This window comes from Jaculus jaculus, chromosome 6, assembly GCF_020740685.1.
Source record: "Jaculus jaculus isolate mJacJac1 chromosome 6, mJacJac1.mat.Y.cur, whole genome shotgun sequence".
Taxonomy (NCBI): domain Eukaryota; kingdom Metazoa; phylum Chordata; class Mammalia; order Rodentia; family Dipodidae; genus Jaculus; species Jaculus jaculus.
In genome coordinates this window covers 11,535,417-11,554,454 of record NC_059107.1, presented here as the reverse complement: position 1 = coordinate 11,554,454, position 19,038 = coordinate 11,535,417, and the positions used below count along the sequence as shown (strand labels likewise).

The 19,038-nt window shown below is 42.1% G+C and overlaps 2 protein-coding genes across 3 annotated transcripts in view; one reads left to right on the top strand and one right to left on the bottom strand.

Moving 5' to 3' along the window:
• LOC101614769 overlaps positions 1-5,203 on the bottom strand; it is a 35,737-nt gene extending 30,534 nt beyond the window's left edge. For both annotated transcript variants that reach the window (XM_045152170.1, XM_004657298.2), the window contains exons 1-2: positions 4,969-5,203; positions 4,724-4,833 (exon numbers count right to left, since the gene is read on the bottom strand). The gene's annotated coding sequence lies outside the window, so the exon portion shown is untranslated. The remainder of the gene's footprint in view (positions 1-4,723; positions 4,834-4,968) is intronic.
• LOC101614487 (T-cell-specific guanine nucleotide triphosphate-binding protein 2-like) lies at positions 4,571-17,563 on the top strand. Its single transcript, XM_004657297.2, has 2 exons — positions 4,571-5,130; positions 15,854-17,563. The coding sequence occupies exon 2, from the start codon at positions 15,873-15,875 to the stop codon at positions 17,118-17,120; it is 1,248 nt and encodes a 415-aa protein (XP_004657354.1). The 5' UTR covers positions 4,571-5,130; positions 15,854-15,872; the 3' UTR covers positions 17,121-17,563.
• The last annotated feature ends 1,475 nt before the right edge of the window (positions 17,564-19,038 follow it).

Below are 19,038 nucleotides of genomic sequence, written 5' to 3'. Positions count from 1 at the left end.
GACACTGTAACTTCTGACCTACACATCTAAGAATACAACTGATAAAACAAGCAGAAAACCCAAGCACTGAAATATCTAATGAGGCAAAAATCCCAATGCTGTAACATGAAAAACACACACAAAAAATCAGAGCAGGGCTGGAGAGATGGCTTAGCAGTTAAGCGCTTGCCTGTGAAGCCTAAGGACCCCGGTTCGAGGCTCGGTTCCCCAGGTCCCACGTTAGCCAGATGCACAAGGGGGCGCACGCGTCTGGAGTTCGTTTGCAGAGGCTGGAAGCCCTGGCGCGCCCATTCTCTCTCTCTCCCTCTATCTGTCTTTCTCTCTGTGTCTGTCACTCTCAAATAAATAAATAAATAATTAAAAAAAAATCAGAGCAACATAACTCCTCCCCAAATTATGAATCCCATAGTAATGACCCCCCCCAGTGAGACTGAATTATATGAAATAGCAGAGATTTTAAAAGTCATAAATATGTTCAAAGAAATTAAAAGAATCAAAGAGGAAATCAAACCCCTGAAGGAATTTCAAGGGAACACAAAAAATCAGCCAAACACAATAAGAAAGTTGATCTAAGATATGACTAAGCAAATAGAAATACTGAAGAGAAAACAATCAGCCAGGCGTGTTGATGCACATGTTTAATTCTGGCACTCGGGAGGAGAGGTAAGAGGATCACTGTCAGTTCAAGGCCATGAAAAGAAGAACTTACTATAATAAAAATAGGTTAAAGATGGGCTAGAAAGATGGCACAGCGGTTAAGGCACTCAAAGCTGGGCTTGATTTCCCCAATACCCACATAAAAGCCAGACCCACAAGGTGGTGTGTGCATCTGGAGTTTGTTTGTGGTGGCTGGAGGCCCTGGTGCACCCATTCTTTGTCTCCCTCTGCCTCTTTTTTTTCTCTCTCTCTCAAATAAATATATGAATTAAATAATTTTAAAAATAGGCTTGAGATAGTAGGATAGCCATGAGTTTGAAGCCACCCTGAGACTACATAGTGAATTCCAGGTGAGCCTGAGCTTGAGTGAAACAGTACCTGGAAAAAAAAAAATAGGCTAAAGAAATATATGAGCTGGGTGTAGTGGTGCATACCTTTAATCCTAGAACTCAGGAGGCAGAGGTAGGATTACTGTGAGTTCAAGGCCAGGCTGAAACTAACTACATAGTAAATTCCAGGTTAACGTGGGTTAGAGCAAGACCTTGTCTCAAAACAAACAAACAATCAAACAAAGAAGAAATACATGACCATTATGTCATCTCTAAAGAAAATATGTGAAAGACTTCTTCAGACTAAAGAGAAAGAAAACAATGTATAGGAAGTCACAGGAAAACACATACCAATGAAATTCAGAAATTTCACAATGATGTGCCTTAAAAACATACACATTCCACTAAACTGGAAAAATTTAAAACAGATGGGTGAATTTCTAGATATATATGACCTGCTAAAATTAAACCATCATATGATAAGCCATTTAAACAGACCCATAATAAGCAAAGAGATCAAAGTGGTTATCAAAAGTCTCCTAAGTAAAAAAAGTGCAGGCCCAGATGGATTCACTGGTGAATTTTACTAGACTTTCAAAGAAGCACTAATATCAGTGTTTTTCAAGCTATCTCATTATCACTGTGGCTGTGTGGGGGATTCACGAATCAGGCACCACTGGGCAGCGTGGAGACTCAGGGAAGATTGACTACAAGCTGGCATGAGGTCCAGGGGAACTCTTTCCAAAGCCTGGCCTCCTGAGCGTCAGTTACTTGGGGCTTACATAGGCCTGTGTGACATCCTCATTACCCTGGGTTCTTTATACTATCAGTGGGTTTTAAACCCCAGCATATGCAACCCGGGTCATGCAGAGGGTTATTCTTTGCATTGAGCAACATTACAGACACAGAAAACACTTAGGCTTGGGAAGGTCTGCTGGCTGCCAAAACAGGGTTCATGGAGGCTGCAAAACAGGATGTGGCCCAGGGGCGTGTGGGGGCAGAGGTGGCCCTGGAACAGGGAGCTTCAGGGCCCTTAAATTTTTCTGGCTTAAATTCTCCCCTTACATCATAAAACAGAAAAGAGAAGAATACTAACAAACTCATTTTATAAAGTCAGTATTACCCTGATAGCAAAACCAGATGAACACACCCACACAAGCACACACATACACACACACACACACACACACACACACACACACACACACACACACATAGAGATAGAGAGAGAGAGAGAGAGAGAGAGAGAAAGTACAGAGCAATCTTCCTCATGATTCTTCATGAATATAGATGAAAAACAAATCTGGGCTGGAGAGATGGCTTAGCAGTTAAGCACTTGCCTGTGAAGCCTAAGGACCCCGGTTCAAGGCTCGATTTCCCAGGACCCACGTTAGCCAGATGCACAAGGGGGTGTATACATCTGGAATTCGTCTGCAGTGGCTGGAAGTCCTGGCACACCCATTCTCTCTCTCTCTGCCTCTTTCTCTGTCGCTCTCAAATAAATAAATAAAAATAAACCAAAAAAAATTTAAAAAACTCAGCAAAATACTTGCCAACAGAATACAGAAATGCATTAAAATATTCACTATGGCCAAGTAGGTTTTGTACCAGAGATGCAGGTATAGTTCAACATATGCAAATCAATAAATGTAATACACTGAATAAATGGACTCAAGGACAAAAATCACACCACCATCTCAATAGTCCTTAGACTTGACAAAAATTCTGCATCCTTTCATGATAAAAGTCCTGAAGAACTGGGGAATAGGAACATAATAAAAGCCACATCTGACAAATCTACAGATAGCAATATACTAAATGGAGAAAATCTTGAAGTATTATCCATAAAATCAGGAACAAGATGAGGTTGCCACTTTCTCCAGTCTTTTTTTTTGAGGTGGGGTGTCATTTGACGTGTGCGTGTGTGTGTGTGTGTGTGTGTGTGTGTGTGTGTGTGTGTGTGTGTCCCTGTGTATGCATATTTGAGAAAGGAACAGAGAAAGGGAGAGATTACTTCACAGATCAATGTGCTGTTCCTCAGATAGGAAGCAATTATTTCCTCCATCTTATGGAGGGATGGAAAGTGGGAGATAGTCTCGTGAATCATATTTTGACTTTTTTTTACTGAATTTAATCTGCCCCTGCATCCAGATTTCACACAGGAAATTTCTCTTTCTAGAACTATTCTGTAAAACAATCCCTTCTTTCTTCATTTCCCAATCCCATCCCCCTGCCCCACACGAGCCAATAGCACAAAGTGCACCTCCAAATGTACTGTGGACGAGGGTGGGTAAGAGCAGAGTTGATGATCGAGGGCCAAGTTCTCGGTCAAGTGTGTCCGCTCAGGACATGATTCGGCTCCTGCCAACAGTACACGGGTGATTACGTTTGCCCTGTGCTAGATCCTAGTCCTGTTTCTCAGGCTCCAGATTTGAAAAGGGTTTTTGTCCTTGTGGTACAAAAGCAGTACTTTGCTGTCATTCTTGGTCTCTACTGCCTCTGTTCTTGTGCTATATAAAGTGACTCCTTTCATAGATGAAGTGTAGCCATGAGGAAATATGGACATCTCAAATGTCCCAGGCCACGTTTAGGTCTGCTGTGCTTTGCACTTCCCCGGAGAGCGCGCATCTCGCCTTCCCTTGGACCACATACCCAGAGGCTGGCTGTTCTGCCCAGAGAGCATAGTGGAGGCTCCTCTCCCTTCCTGCAGGAAGACGTGGGCCCCTGAACCCCCACAGGTGTGATGCAAGGCCCACGTTTCTCCCATAGCCAGGGCTGCAGGGGGACCCGAGTAATCTGGGGCAGTTTCTGTACCTGATGTTTAATTGTGTGCCCATTTGAAATTAAAAGACATATCTGTCGTTTCTGAGCTGTTAAATGGTTGGAGATGTTCCTTCTTCCTGGGTCAAATCCACCCTCCTGGAGGTGCACTGGAGAAGAGCTGGACTTATTTCTAGATGACTCATTAAGCCCCCAAAGACGACGGTTGCTTTGGAGCTGCTGTGTAGGGCTGCCACCTGTGTCCGCAGCGTCTCTGGGGACAGAGATCTGCAGCTGCTATCTCATGAGAGGACCTCTAACTGAAGCTGCAGCTGTGAGCTACCCAGAGCCCTGGCCACAACCTGCCTAAGCAGCATCCGGGAAACAGGCCTCCGCCCAGGCCCCTCCCCAGTCACCTCCACTTCTCCTCCCTGCCGCCTTGCCATTTTCCTCACAGGTGTTTTATTGGCTTATTATGTGTGAGCCAATATTTTTTTTTAAAAAAATATTTCATGTATTTATTTGCAAGGAGGGAGACAGAATGACAGAATGAGAGAGGGAATGGGCACATCAGAGTCTCCTGCCACTGCAAGTGAACTCCAGATGCAAGTGCCACTCAGTGTATCTGGCTTTACCTGGGTACTGGGGAATCGAACTCAAGCTGTCTGTCAGGCCTTGCAAACAAGCCCCTTTAACTGCCAGGCCATTGCTCAAGGCCATGGTCCAAGCTTTTGCCTTGATGACTCTGGGCTCCATGGCACTGCAGGGTAGTGGGTGCTCCAGTGGTGGCAATGTGAGCAGTGAACGGCAGTGCTCCCCGAGGAGGACACGGTGAGGCACCGAGGAGGCACAGCCATTTTCTTTTATGCTGGGAAACGCCCTCCCCTCACCCACTGGAGCCTTGTGAAACCTCCTCCCATCTCTCCTCTGTTGCCTTCTGTACATCCCTAGCCCAGGAGAGTCCCCAGGTATCTTACCAAAGTGAACTCCTTCAGACCATGAAAATTTACTCTCCTGGACCCAAATCTCTCTCAGCATCTTGCAACGATAAAATACGTTTTCATTTTCCTGTAAGTGGCGATGTTTTCTGGAAAGGAATTAGTTAAGTTTCGCTTTTGTTTTCTGTCAATGCAAACTTCACCAAGCAGCCAGTTTCCTCCTACCCGCAGAGCAGAGGTTGGAGCCCGAAGCTTGCCTCTGGGCTCCGCCGGGCTCTCCTCACCTCTCAGTGTCCTTGGAGAGAAACCAGGACACTTGGGGCTTTTCCGGGAGAGAGGAGGACCGTGCAGCTGCCGTCGCTGTGCCGTGGCCTTCAGGGAGACTGCGACGGGCTCGGCATTTTCCGCTCTTTCTGAGGAAACGTTGACTCTGATCTTTGGACTTGGTAAGAAGCTCCTTACATCTGCAGCGAGGGGTCTGACTCCGAGCTTGGAGAACTGAGGGGAGGGCTGGTCGCCAGGGGCAACAAGTCGGGCCATAATTTTGCTCAAAAGAGAACCTTGCGTCTGAAGATGCCTTTTGGTGCTGTTGCTGGTGTTAAAAACGTGTGTGGATGTTTGAACTAAGAAGAGGATTTCTGAGGGTTGGAGGGAGTTCAGTAGCAAGCTTTGTAGCCTTTCACTGCCATGGAGCTATGTCACAACTCTGTGAGTTATAGGACTGTTTCTCCATGGCACATAAAGTCCATGTGTTGAGGTTCAGATGACAACCATCCCTCCCCATAAAAGACAGCACATTTACTCCCTCATTATCTCATCAAAGGAAGTAACTTCAGAATAAATGTGCCTATTCTTTATGACCCTCAAACAATAAATTATTCTTCTGGCTCCTCTGCCTCCTTCTTTCTTTTTCTTCCTCTTCTTATTTGCTTCGTGTGTGTGTGTGTGTGCGTGTGTGTGTGTGTGTGTGTGTGTGTGTGTGTGTGTGTGTGTGTACGCACCGAGGTTTCCTGCTATTGGAAACAAATACCTGGCCAGCAGACTCTACAAACAAGTGCCTTGAACTTCTGAGCTATCTTCTCAGCACTAAATTGTTTTATGAGGTGGGGTCTCACTCTAGCCTAGGCTGACCTGCAATTCACTCTTTTAGCCTAGGCTGGCCTCAAACTCAAAACTTACCTCCCCAGTGCTGGGATTATAGGTTTGAGCCACCCTGTCCCGTGGTCTTCATACTGGGGATTGAACCTAGGGATTGCGCATACTAGGCAAGCACTCCTCTGAGCTCCATCACTAGCCCTTTCTCTTTTAGTTTTTGTTACCACCAAGTTCATTTTATGTTTGCTTCTGAGAGCATGCATGATATTGTATCATTGTTTGGTTCCTTAAATATTACTGAATTCTGCATTAAAATATGCTTATATTTAAGAATTATGACACATTAAAGGGGCCTTCTTTAAGTATAATTCTTTCTCAACACATTTTCCTACTTAGTTTCATTTACAAATAGCTAAATCTATACAGTCATAACTATAAGTAACTACTCTTATGGTCTAGAAGTATATGCAAATTTTGGAGCTTGGGAAATATTCTCTTTGATTTTTATAAAATAATCTATAGTACTTGCAGTGTCTATCACTAATCAGATGCTTATTGCAAGTTTTTATTGCCTCCCCACTTCTTCCAAAGGCAGACCATTCAGCTCACTCTGCAAAGATGCCACACATTTTAAAAGTCAAAAGGAGTGGTACGTGGTGGCACACGCTTTAATCCCAGCACTTGGGAAGCTGAGGTCGGAGGATCACTGTGAGTTTGAGGTCACAGGTCAACTTGGACTAGAGTGAAAGTTTGCCTCCAAAATAAATAAATACATAAGTAAATAAATAGTCAAAATGGCCAAATCCCAAGTCCTTTTTTCTTTCTTTCAGGATCTTACTATGTTGTTTGTGTAGCCCGGGCTGTCCTTCCCAAAAGCTGAGATTTGTTTATAAGCAGAAGAGAGGTGGCTATTTAAATGCTACTAATTCTTACTAAAGCTGTGTCAACATCAAAATGTTACAGAAGTAAATGATTCTACAATCCTGTGAATGGTATCTAGGTTAAAATTTAGTTTTGCGGCTGGAGAGATGGCTTAGTGGTTAATGTGTTTGCCTACAAAGCCAAAGGATCCCAGTTTGACTCTGCAGGACCTATGTAGGCCAGATGCACAAGGGGCACATACATCTGGAGTTTGTTTGCAGTGGCTGGAGGCCTTGGCATACTGATTCTCTCTCTCTTTCTTTCTCTCTGTGCCTCTCCCCTTCTGTCTCTTTCTCTCTCTCAACTAACGAAATAAAATATTTAAAAATTTTAGATTTACAAAGAAATAAATCAACCAAAATTCCGTTACAATACATACATACATACATACATACATACATATATATATTGTTGACAACTTCTATACTTAAAGACAAAAATCCATGGTATTTATCTCCCCCACTTTCCCCTTCATAACTCTGCTCTCCATCATATTCCCTCCCTCTCTCCATTAGTCTCTCTTTTAACTTGATGTCATCTTTTTCTCGTATTTTGAGAGTCTTGTGTGGGTATTACTAGGTACTGCGAGGTCTCGGATATTGAGGCCAAATTCTGTTGGGACAGTTGTATGTAAGGAGTGGTACCCTTCCTTTGGCTCTTATATTCTTTCCACCACCTCTTCCACAATGGATCCTGAGCCTTGGAGGGTGTGAGCTGTTTCAGTGCTGGACACTCCTCCTTCCCTTCTTCTCAGCACTATGTTGCCTTTGGGTCATCCCAGTGGTCATCACCATCTGAACAAAGAAGCTTTTCTAACCAGAAGTGAGAGTAGTATTAATATATGAGTATGAACATTAAGTGTAGTGCTATCAGGACAATTTGTTGAGAGTAATATATGCATTTATCCAGATAAGAGCAGGCTTTATACCCCTAAGGCTCATGACCTCCCCTGCTATAGGCTTTGATTAGGTTTTCAGTACCAGGCATGTATTCCCTCCCGTAGAATGGGCCTTCAGTCCAATGAGAGAGCAGCTGGTTTTCCCCAGAGAGACATGCCATTGTTGCACTCATTCAGTCAGTTTTCACCACTGACAACTTCTGTCTCCCACAAGACTGCATACAGTTGGCTGGGCTACAGGGAGAAGGTTGATTTCTCAGTGACTTTACCGCTCAGGCATGTGAAGTCTTCAGCAATAGGGTCTTACCATCTCTTTCTCATGGGAAACGAAGGGCCTTGGCAATAGCCTGTAATGTTTTGGAGGCCCACTGGAAGGTATCCTATCCCTGGCACTGAAAATTTTCTAGTAACAATCTATGGCTTCTGGATGTGTCATTATTTAAGAAAGTAGATTTTCATATGTCTTATTCAGAATATATTGAATTTTGATTAACCCTCCCCCCACCTTTCTTTTATACAATCTCTTCCCCTGACCTTGCTTAGGCCTTTTCCCTCCCTGTAATCTGTTCTTCTACTTACATATATGCAATACCATCCCCTTAAGACCTTCCCTACCCACCCTCCTTTATAGCCTTTTTCTAGCTTATGGGCCTTTGCTACTAATTTTTGGTTCCAGGTCACACACAAGTCTATACATTTGTAGCTAGGATCCACATATAAGGCTTGGGTTACCTCACATAGTATAATCCTTTCCAGAGCCATCCATTTCCCTGCAAATTTCATAATTTCACTTTTCTTTACTGCTGAATAGAACTCCATTGTGTAGGTGTACCACATCTTTATTATCCATTCATCTGTGGATGGACATCTAGGCTGGTTACATTTCCTAGCTATTATGAATACAGAAGCAATAAACATGGTTGTGCAACTATCTCTAAAGTAGTGAGAAGAGTCATTAGGCTATATACTTAGGAGTGCTAAAGCTGGATCATATGGCAAATCTATTTTTAGCTGTCTCAAGAACCTCCATACTGATTTCTACAATGGCTGTACCAGATTACCTTCTCACCAGCAGTGCAGAAGGGTTCCCCTTTTACTACATCCTCACCAACATTTATTATCATTTGTTTTCTTGATGGTAGCCATTCTGATGGGAGAGAGATGGAATCTCAAGTTAGTTTTAATTTGCATTTCCCTGATGGCTAAGGACGTAGAACACTTTTTTAGATGTTTATATGCCATTTATATTTCTTCTGATGAGAACTCTCTATTTAGTTCCACAGCCCATTTTGATTGGGTTGTTTGATTTCTTATTGTTCTGTTTTTTGAGTACTTTGTATATTGTGGATATTAATCCTTTGTCAGATGTGTAGTTGACAAACATTTTCTCCCATTCTGTAGGTTGTCTCTTTGTTCTATTCACAGTGTCCTTTGCTGTACAAAAGCTTTGTAATTTCATGAGATCACAGTAGTTGATTAGTGGTTTTATTTGCTGAGCAACTGGAGTTATTAGTCATTATATATGCCAATATGTTGAAGAGTTTCCCCTACCTTTTCCTCTAGTAATCTCAGAATTTCAGGTCTGCTATTAAGGTCCCTGATGCACTTGGGTTTGATTCATGTACATGGAGAAAGACAAGGATCTATTTTCATCTTTTTTGTTTTTGTTTTTTGAGGTAGGGTCTCACTCTAGCTCAGTCTGACCTGGAATTCACTATGTAGTCTCAGGGTGGCCTCGAACTCACAGCGATCTTCCTACCTCTGCCTCCTGAGCGCTGGGATTAAAGGTGTGCACCACCACGCCTGACTTATTTTCATCTTTCTACATATAGATATCCAGTTTTCCCAGCACCACTTGTTGAAGAGACTGTCTTTTCTCCAATGAATATTTTTGGCATTTTTGTCAAAAATCAGATGGCTGTAGCTGCCTGGATTAACATCTGGGTCCTCTATTCTGTTCCATTCATCTACATGTCCATCTTTGTGCCAATACCATGCTGTTTTTGTTACTTTTGCTTTGTAAAATAGTTTAAAATCGTGTATGGTGATACCACCAGCCTTATTTTTGTTGCTCAAAATTGTTTTGGCTATTTGAGGATTTTTGTGCTTCCAAATGAGTTTCAGGATTGTTTTTCCTATTCCTGTGAAGAATGCCATTGGAATTTTAATGAGGACTGCATTAAATGAGTAGATTGCTTTTGGTAAGATTGACATTTTCACAATATTGATTCTTCCGATCCAAGAACATGGGATGTCTCTCCATTTCCTAGAGTCTTCTGCAATCTCTCAGTTGAGTGTTTTAAAGTTCTCATTGTAGAGATTCTTCACTTCCTTAGTTATGTTTATTCCAAGGTACTTTATTTTTTTGAGGCAATTGTGAATGGGAGAGATTCCCTGATTTCATTCTCTGCATGTTTGTTGTTAGTATATAGGAAGGCTAGTGATTTCTGTGTATTTATTTTGTATCCTGTGTTGCTAAAAGTATTTATCAGCTCTAACAGTTTTCTGGTAGAGCTTTTAGGGTCTCTTATGTATAGAATCATATCATCTGCAAATAGTGATAATTTGATCTCTTCCTTTCCAAATTGTATCCCTTTTATGAGTGTCCTTGCCTTATTGCTATAGCTAAGACTTACTAATACTATATTAAATCAAAGTGGGGACAGTGGAGACCCTTGTTTTGTTCCTGAATTTAGTGGAAAAGCTCCAAGTTTTTCACCATTTAGTATTGTGTTGGCTGTAGGTTTGTCATAGATAGCTTTCATTATGTTGAGAAATGTTCCTTCTTTTCCCAGTTTCTGTAATACTTTTACCATGAAAGGATGCTGGATTTTGTCAAATGACTTTTATGCATCTATTGAGTGATTTTTGTCCTTCAGACCATTTATATGATGTATTACATTTATTGATTTGCCAATGGTGAACCATCCCTGCATCCCTGGGATAAAGCCAACTTCGTCGAGGTGAATAATATTTTTGATATATTCTTTTTAAAAATATATATTTTATTTATTTGAGAGAGGGAGAGAGAGAGAGAGGTGGGGGGGAATGGGCATGCCAGGGCCTCCAGACACTGCAAACAGACACATGCGCCCTCTTGTGCATCTGTTTTATGTGGGTCCTGGAGAATCAAACCAGTATGGTTTGGGTTTGCAGGCAAATGCCTTAACCACTAAGCCATCTCTCCAGCCCCTTGATATATTCTTGTATTCTGTTTGCTAATATTTTGTCAGAATTTGTGCATCTATGTTCATAAGGAAGATTTGTCTGTAATTTTTTTCTTTTTCTTTTTTTTGTCTTTGCCTAGTGTTGCAGTCCCGTTCACATTGCTGGTAGAAATCACCCAACAAGAGTAGCTTCTGGGAAAAAGAGATTTAGTTTGGCTTACAGGCTCGAGGGGAAGCTCCACGATGGCAGGGAAAAACGATGGCATGAGCAGAGGGTGGACATCACCCTCTGGCCAACAGAAAGTGGACCACAGCAACAGGAGGGTGTGCCAAACACTGGCAAGGGGAAACTGGCTATAAAGCCCATAAGCCCGCCCCCAACAATACACTCCCTCCAGGAGGCATTGATTCCCAAATCTCCATCAGCTTGGGAGCTAGCATTCGCAACACCTAGGTTTATGGGGGACACCTGAATCAAACCACCACACCTAGTTTTGGTATGAGGGTGATGCTGGCTTTATAGAAGGAGTTTGACAGAATTCCTTCCTTTTCTATTTTATGGAAAAATTTGAGAAGCATTGGTGTTAGTTCTTCCATGAAGGTCTAGTAAATTTCACCAGGGAATCCATCTGGGCCTGGGCTTTTTTTTAGTTGGGAGACTTTTTTAATAACTGCTTGGATCTCTGTACTTGTTATAGGTCTATTTAAATGGTTTCTCATCTTGATTTAATTTTGGTAGGTCATATGAATCAAGGAAATCATCCATTTCTTTCAGATTTTCAAATTTAGAGGCATATATATTCTTAAAGTATGTCCTTAATAATTGTCTGAGGGCTGGAGAGATGGCTTAGCGGTTAAGCACTTGCCTGTGAAGCCTAAGGACACCGGTTTGAGGCTCGGTTCCCCAGGCCCCACGTTAGCCAGATGCACAAGGGGGTGCACGCGTCTGGAGTTCGTTTGCAGAGGCTGGAAGCCCTGGCGCACCCATTCTCTCTCTCTCCCTCTATCTGTCTTTCTCTCTGTGTCTGTTGCTCTCAAATAAATAAATAAAAAATTAGAAAAAAATAATTGTCTGAATTTCTTTGGTATCTGTTGTAATGCTGCCTTTTTAAAATCTCTAATTTTATTAATTTTTGTCTCTTCTCTCTTTCTTCTGGTTAAATTTGCTAAGGTTTTATCAATCTTGTTTATCCTTTCAAAGAACCAAGTCTGTTTTGTTGATTCTTTGGATTTTTTTTTCTTTTTTGGTTTCTAGTTCATTAATTTTTGCCCTTATATTCTTCTTGTATCTGCATTGGCATTTCCTTCCCAATTTGGGGAAATTTTTCTTCCATGATTTTGTTGAAAACACCTACTAAGCCTCTGGATTGAAATTCTTCTCCTTCTGTTATACCCTGAATTCTTATGTTAGATCTTTTCATAGTGTCTTGGATATCTTGAAATTCCCATTCATACCTTTCTATTAGTTTGTCTTTCTCTTTGTTGGACTGTATTAGATCTACCATCTTGTCTTCTAGTTTAGAAGTTCTGTTCTCTCCTTCATCCATTCTACTGGTGAGGCTTTCCATAGAGATTTTATTTCAATGACTGTATTCTTCAGAGCCAGGATTTCAGCCTGTTTTTTTTTCAGCATTTCTATTTCCTTACTCATGTCTTGTAATGACCTCTTTATTTTATTAAGTTTGTTTCCTGTGTTCTCTTTTAGAAGTTTGTTTTCTTTTTTAATTCCTTTGTTTTCTTCTTTGATTCCTTTCATTTCTTCTCTGATTTCTTTGAGCATAGATACCATCGTTTTCTTGAAATCTTTGTCAGGCATTTCATCTAAAATAGTCTCATTGGTGATCATTTCTGATGGGTTGATAGTTTTTGGTGGGACTATATTGTCTTGGTTCTTTGAGTTTCTTGTATTACATTGTAGCAATGTTTGTATCCTGAATTGATTTGATGCTTGGGTTTTCTATTTATCTGCAGTATTCCCAGACATGGCAATCCACCTCTATATGCCCTCAGGATATGGGTTTAAGGTGCCAGGTGTAGCTCTTATTCCCCAATCAAGCCACAGAAGTAATCCCAGGTGTTAAGTTTGCTTGCTAAGCAAGTATTCTAGTGGACTGGGTGGAATAATTTACTGGCAAATTCTAAACTACAACCAAGTAACATACACAATCAATAAAAACCAGCACAAAGTATTCAATTGTGGGGATTAAAACAAACAGTCATATAAAGCCAACAATCCCTATGGGTGTGTGTTGTTCTGCACCCTTAATCTTGTCAGCTGGGAGGTAGAGATTTCTGTTCTGAATTGGGTTCTAGGTCAACCTGGATCTGGACCAGACCCTGCCTCCAATAATGACAGAAGCAAAAAACAAAGGCCCTATATATATGAAAGCACCAAAACAGCAATAAAATTCAACCCCCAAATATGGGTTATTTGAAAATGGTAAAGCCAACCAAGAATATACATCCCATAACCTTCCCTGACAAGGAAAGAGAGATTAGCTTTTGCAGTGCAGGCCTGTGCACACCTGTTTTTTTTTTTTTTTTTTTCCCGTCAGCCTCGTTACTTTTTGGGGTGGCTTCCAAGCTCATCAATGCTGAGTGCCTGCCTTGATCCCCGCCCCCACCAGTGTCGTGCCGGGCAGCTGCACCTCGGATCCGCTCTGCTGGCTGCGCTGCCACTGGGCTGAATGCTGGAGGGTCGAGGTTCTGATGGTGGGGGATGGGAAAGTTCAGCCTTTTGGAGTTGCTGGCACTTTCAGTAGCTCATTAGATGATCTCAGCTGTCTTTCCTTCAGATTTCTTAACTTTGCAAGAAGGCTGATGAAATTAAAAATCTGCTGCTGCTGCTGCTGCCACCTGGGGGGCCTGGCGGGGTGACGCTGGGCAGGCTGCGGGCACCTCAGTGGGACTCTGGCTGTTTTTTTTTTTTTTTTAATTTTTATTAACATTTTCCATGATTATAAAATATATCCCATGGTAATTCCCTCCCTCCCCACCCCCACACTTTCCCGTTTGAAATTCCATTCTCCATCATATTACCTCCCCATTACAATCATTGTAATTACATATATACAATATCAACCTATTAAGTAGCCTCCTCCCTTCCTTTCTCCACCCTTTATGTCTCCTTTTCAACTTACTGGCCTCTGCTACTAAGTATTTTCATTCTCACGCAGATGGCTGTTTTTCTCCTTTCTGGTGGATCTTGTTCTCTCCGGCTTCTCTGCTGTGTCTAAGAAGAACCTCTACTCCTTCACTTTTCAGAAGAAGAACGTATTTTGCTGGAGTGTTGCTTAAATCCCTCCCTAGGCTGGTTTGGCATGGCTCCTATGTTGCCATCTTACCCGGAAGTCTGAGCCAATACTATTGTACATTTAGTAGAAATTTTTTTCTGAACCATCACTTTGTTAAGTTAAAACTTTAAGGGTAAAAATAATAACATATAAAATTGTTTTAGAAAGTCATTCTTACAATTCCTGATACACACTTCGTAAGTTTCTGTTTACTAACTACAAATTTTTCTTCAGGTAACATGATGTAACTATTGAAACACACCACTTTCCTAGTGATTAAGTAACCACTCAAGATTTATTAGTTGAGCATTCAAATTTCCAGGTCCCATGTAAGCCAGATGCACATGGTGGTGCATGTGTCTGGAGTTCCTTTGCAGTGGCTAGAGGCCCTGGTGCACCCATGTCTCTCTCTCTGTCTCTTTGTCTCTAATAATTAAATTAGAAATCCAAGAAGTATAAAAAAGAATAGTGGTGACTAGAGGCTGAGAAGGGGAGAAGTTGTGCCAGTCAGCTTTTGATATTGTAACAAAATACTAGGGATTATCAATTTATGCAGTTGAAAGGCTTACTTTGGCCTATGGTTTTAGAGGCTCCACTCCATCAACAGTTGGGTCTGCTATTTTGGGCCTATGGTGAAGGCGTCTATTTTGATGGGGAGCACATGCTAAAGCAACCTGATTGTCATTGTGACCAGGAAGCACAGGAAGAGTGAAGAACAGGCTGTGGTCCCAATAACCCCTTCACGGATATGCCCCTGGGGACCTAACTTTCTCCCAATAGGTTCAACCTTCTGTGGATTCTACTGCCTCCCAGTAGCACTAGCGGTGGGTACCAAGCTTCAACACATGAGCCTTTCCAGGAGAGTCAACATCTAAACTATAGCAGGATGATAGGAAAGGGTTGGTATATGGCTACAAACATATGGCTGGATAGGAGAATTAAGTCATGGTGACATGAAGCACAGGAGGATGACTATGGTTAATAACTCATGGTCTATTTGAAAACTTCTAGAAGAGAGAATTTTGAATAGTCTAACAAACAAATAATATATGTTTGAGGTGTTGGCTTTGCTAATTGCTATGATTGTATCACTGTGTGGAAATCTCACTTTACCCCCTGAACACATGCAGTTATTACATGGTCATTGAAACAACAGAAATTTGTTTATTTTCAGTTCTGGAGATCAGAAACACCAAGTTAGTCTTAAAGTGCCCAAATCAAGGCATTGGCAGTGCCCATCCTGCGTCATTTCCAGTTCCTATGGATACTCCAGTTCCTTGGCTCTCAGTCCATCTTTGATGACCATCTATACACTGCTTTGGTCATCCATGTCTTTCTTCTGTCTTTGTTGTTCATTCCCCACTTTATAAGAGACATTTGTGATGAGACTTAATCCAGCTTGATAATAAAGAATATCGGTCCCATCTACAAACTTTAAGTTTATTCACAACAGTCAGATCACTCTTGCTACATAACAATGATAGAATCACAGTTTGGGTGGTTACAATGTTGACATATTTAGGGAGCATTACTCTGACAGCATAGGGTGGCTCCATTATCCTGATGCCCGAGACACAAAAGTTGACAGCAGAGAGACTAGATAGTGTCTTTTACAATAGTGAAAACTACACTCACCAGGAAAGTCAATGAGTTACAGTGACACGAATCAATATGTGTACATGCAGTTGACATACAGGGACCAGTGTGTGTCTTCAACTGGCCCTAAGCATCTGTTTTGCTGCTCTGCTCTCCTGTAAAGAAGAGGTAACTCCTGGGTCTCTTTCCTTTTCCACAGACTTTCCACGGTCACTATCATGGATCAGTTCATCTTAACCTTCCTGAAGAATTCATCAGGGAAGAATTTTCAGCAATTGGCTGATGACTTTCTGCTTAACTACTACACATTAGTCAGCAAGGAAGGAGGCATTCTTTCTACAGAGACTCTCAAGAGTATTCACAATGCCCTTCGAGAGGGAAAGCTCAATGATGTAGTGGACCATATTAAAGATGCACTTGCTGCAGCAGAAGATTCTCCCCTGAATATAGCTGTGATCGGGGAGTCTGGGACTGGAAAATCCAGTTTCATTAATGCCCTGCGAGGGCTGAGTCATGATGAGGAGGAGTCAGCTAAAGTTGGGGTTGTGGAGACCACCATGAATAGAACTCCCTATCAACATCCAAAATATCCCAAAGTGACCTTCTGGGACCTGCCTGGAACTGGGACACTCAATTTTCTCCCGGAAACTTATCTGGAAACAGTGGGATTTTCTAGCTATGACTTCTTTATCATCATTTCTTCCTCTCGCTTTAGCCTCAATGATGCCATCTTGGCCCAGAAAATCAAGGAGTCAGGGAAGAAGTTCTACTTTGTTCGAACCAAGGTGGACAGTGATTTATATAATGAAAAGAGAACCAAACCCACATCCTTTGACAAGGAGAGAGTTCTCCAGAAGATCCGAGACTACTGCCTCGCTAATCTCAGTGAAATCGGAGTGCCTGAGCCGTGGGTCTTCTTGGTCTCCAACTTTGATCTGGATGCCTTTGATTTCTTCAGACTGGAGGAGACTCTGTTGAAGGAGCTGCCGGCGCACAAGCGTCACGTCTTTGCACTCCTGTTGCCCAATTTCTCTGATGTTGCCATTGACATGAAGAAAAATTTCCTCAAGGAAATGATCAGTCTGGAAGCTGTGAAGTTGGCAGCTGTGTCCTTTATCCCCATGATGGCCTTTGTGAGCGGCTTTGATTTGTCTAGACAGGAAGAATGTTTGAAGGCTTACCGAAGCTATTTTGGCTTGGATGATAAGTCCATTGAAGAGATTGCTGAGAAACTGGACACATCTGTGCAGGACATCAAGGGCTGCATCAAGTGCTGGGATTTCTGGGCCCTCGTCAAGGATGACAGCATCACGGCAAAAGCTTTGAGTGGTGCTGAATCCTACTGCGCCATCAGTGGAGGCCCCACATCGGCTGCCTTCCAGTTTCTGAAAGTCTACTTTCTGCGCTTAAAATTCCTCAACACAGTGACTGAAGATGCTAAAATTCTCTTGCGTAAGATGTTGTAGAAGTGAGATGTCTTGCCTAACTGGATAGCAAATGATCCTTGGACTTTGTATGCTCATGTGGGGTCTCCTTTCTTCAAACTTCCAGACCAGTTCTTCCCGGAGATGGAAACACCGTCTGTCCTGTGGAGGAAGGCCCTGGCTCCATCTCGGAGCTCACTGACTGCTATGTGTGAATTTTCTGGGCCTTAGCCTGCTTTCTGCATTTACTGATTTATTGTGCTTGAAACCTGGCTAATTTCTATGTCTGAGGTGACCTGATTTTATATACTCAAACAGTAATGACAGGATGAGAATTACATGTTGGCGTTTCATTATCTCTACTTATTCATTTGCAAGGAGAGAAAGAGAGAGAGAGAGAGTGTTAGAAAGAGAATAAAGACAGAAAGAATGGGAATGCCAGGGCTTCCAACTGCTGCAATCAAATGGCAGATGCAGGTGCCACTTTGTGCATCTGGTTTTATGTGGGTGCTGGGGAATTGAACCCTGGTCATTAGGCTTTGCAGGCAAGCACCTTAACTGCTGAGCAATACTTCCAGACCTCATTTCATTCTTTCTTTGTCATATTCTCAATATTCTTCCTGACAAAAATAAAGGATGGTTCACAAACATGAGAACATGATAGTATAGTAAAAAAAAAATTATGGTCGGAAAATGAAGCAATACTAGAAATGAAGAAAGGATCACACAAGTGGTCTTGGATAGCATATTTTTGGGAATTTCTGAACTTTGCATAGATGAGCATTCCAATAAAACAGGCACAATGTAGCAGGTGCTATGGAAGAGTGATGGTGAATTAGGAGAGAGTCTTTCAAGCAAAGATAAATTGAACTTGTATAAGAAGAAATTTTGTTTTGGTCTTGTTGGAATTCTTTTTTTAAATGTATGTATGTATGTTTACACATTTGTGGTTGCCTCTGTGTGTGCAGGTATGTAGTTATGTGCAGACCAGAGGTAAATGCCAGAGGTCTTCCGTTAGTCACTACCTTATTTACTGAGTCAGGGCCACTCACTTGAATCCAGAGCTCACCTATTTGTCTCGTCTATGTAATTAGCTTTCATTAGGGATCCCCTGTCAGTAGGGAGGTGACCTAGTCAGTACAGTGCACAAGTACAAGGACACAAGTTCGAATCTCCAGCACCCATGTAAAAGGTGAGCATTGTCATGTACACCTGTAATCCTGGTGCTGGGGAGGCAGAGACAGGTGGATCCCTTGGATTTGCTGCCAAACTAGTCTAGGTGAAGAGATGAGCTCTGGGCCCAGTGAGAGACCCTGTCTCAAAGAATAAAGTAGAGAGCTGTTGAGGAAGAAAACAAGCATCAGCCTCTGGCCTGCACACACATGCACACATGTATCACACACACATATATGCTCACATGCATACACATATGCACGCATACTGCACACACACATGCATACAAAAAATTTTAAAGAAAGGAGTAAGCGTACAAAAATGACTCAAATCAATAGTCTACACTTCCATATTAAAAAACTGAAAGGTAGAGATAATGCTCAGTCTGAAGCAAAAGAGGGACATAAAGATCAGCGTAGAATTGAATGACACAGAAAACACTGACATAACACAGAAAACACTGACCAAAATTAACCAAAGTTGGTTGTTTGAAAACACAATATAATTAACAATTAACTTGACTGTTCAGAAGGTGGTTGATGAGGTAAGCCAGCTTCTTCCACCGTGATGAATCTTCCCCTGGAATGTGTTAGCCCAACCCCTTTCCTCTCATAAGCCACTTCTGGTCAGGTGTTGGTCCAAGCAATAAGAAGGTAGCTGCAGGGCTGGAGAGATGGCTTAGCAGGCTGGAGAGATGGCTTAGCGGTTAAGCGCTTGCCTATGAAGCCTAAGGACCCCGGTTCGAGGCTCGGTCCCCCAGGTCCCACGTTAGCCAGATGCACAAGGG

What these genes read in the sequence shown, in the direction of transcription:
- LOC101614487 (XM_004657297.2), top strand. Translation starts at nt 15,873, where the DNA reads ATGGATCAGTTCATCTTAACCTTCCTGAAGAATTCATCAGGGAAGAAT.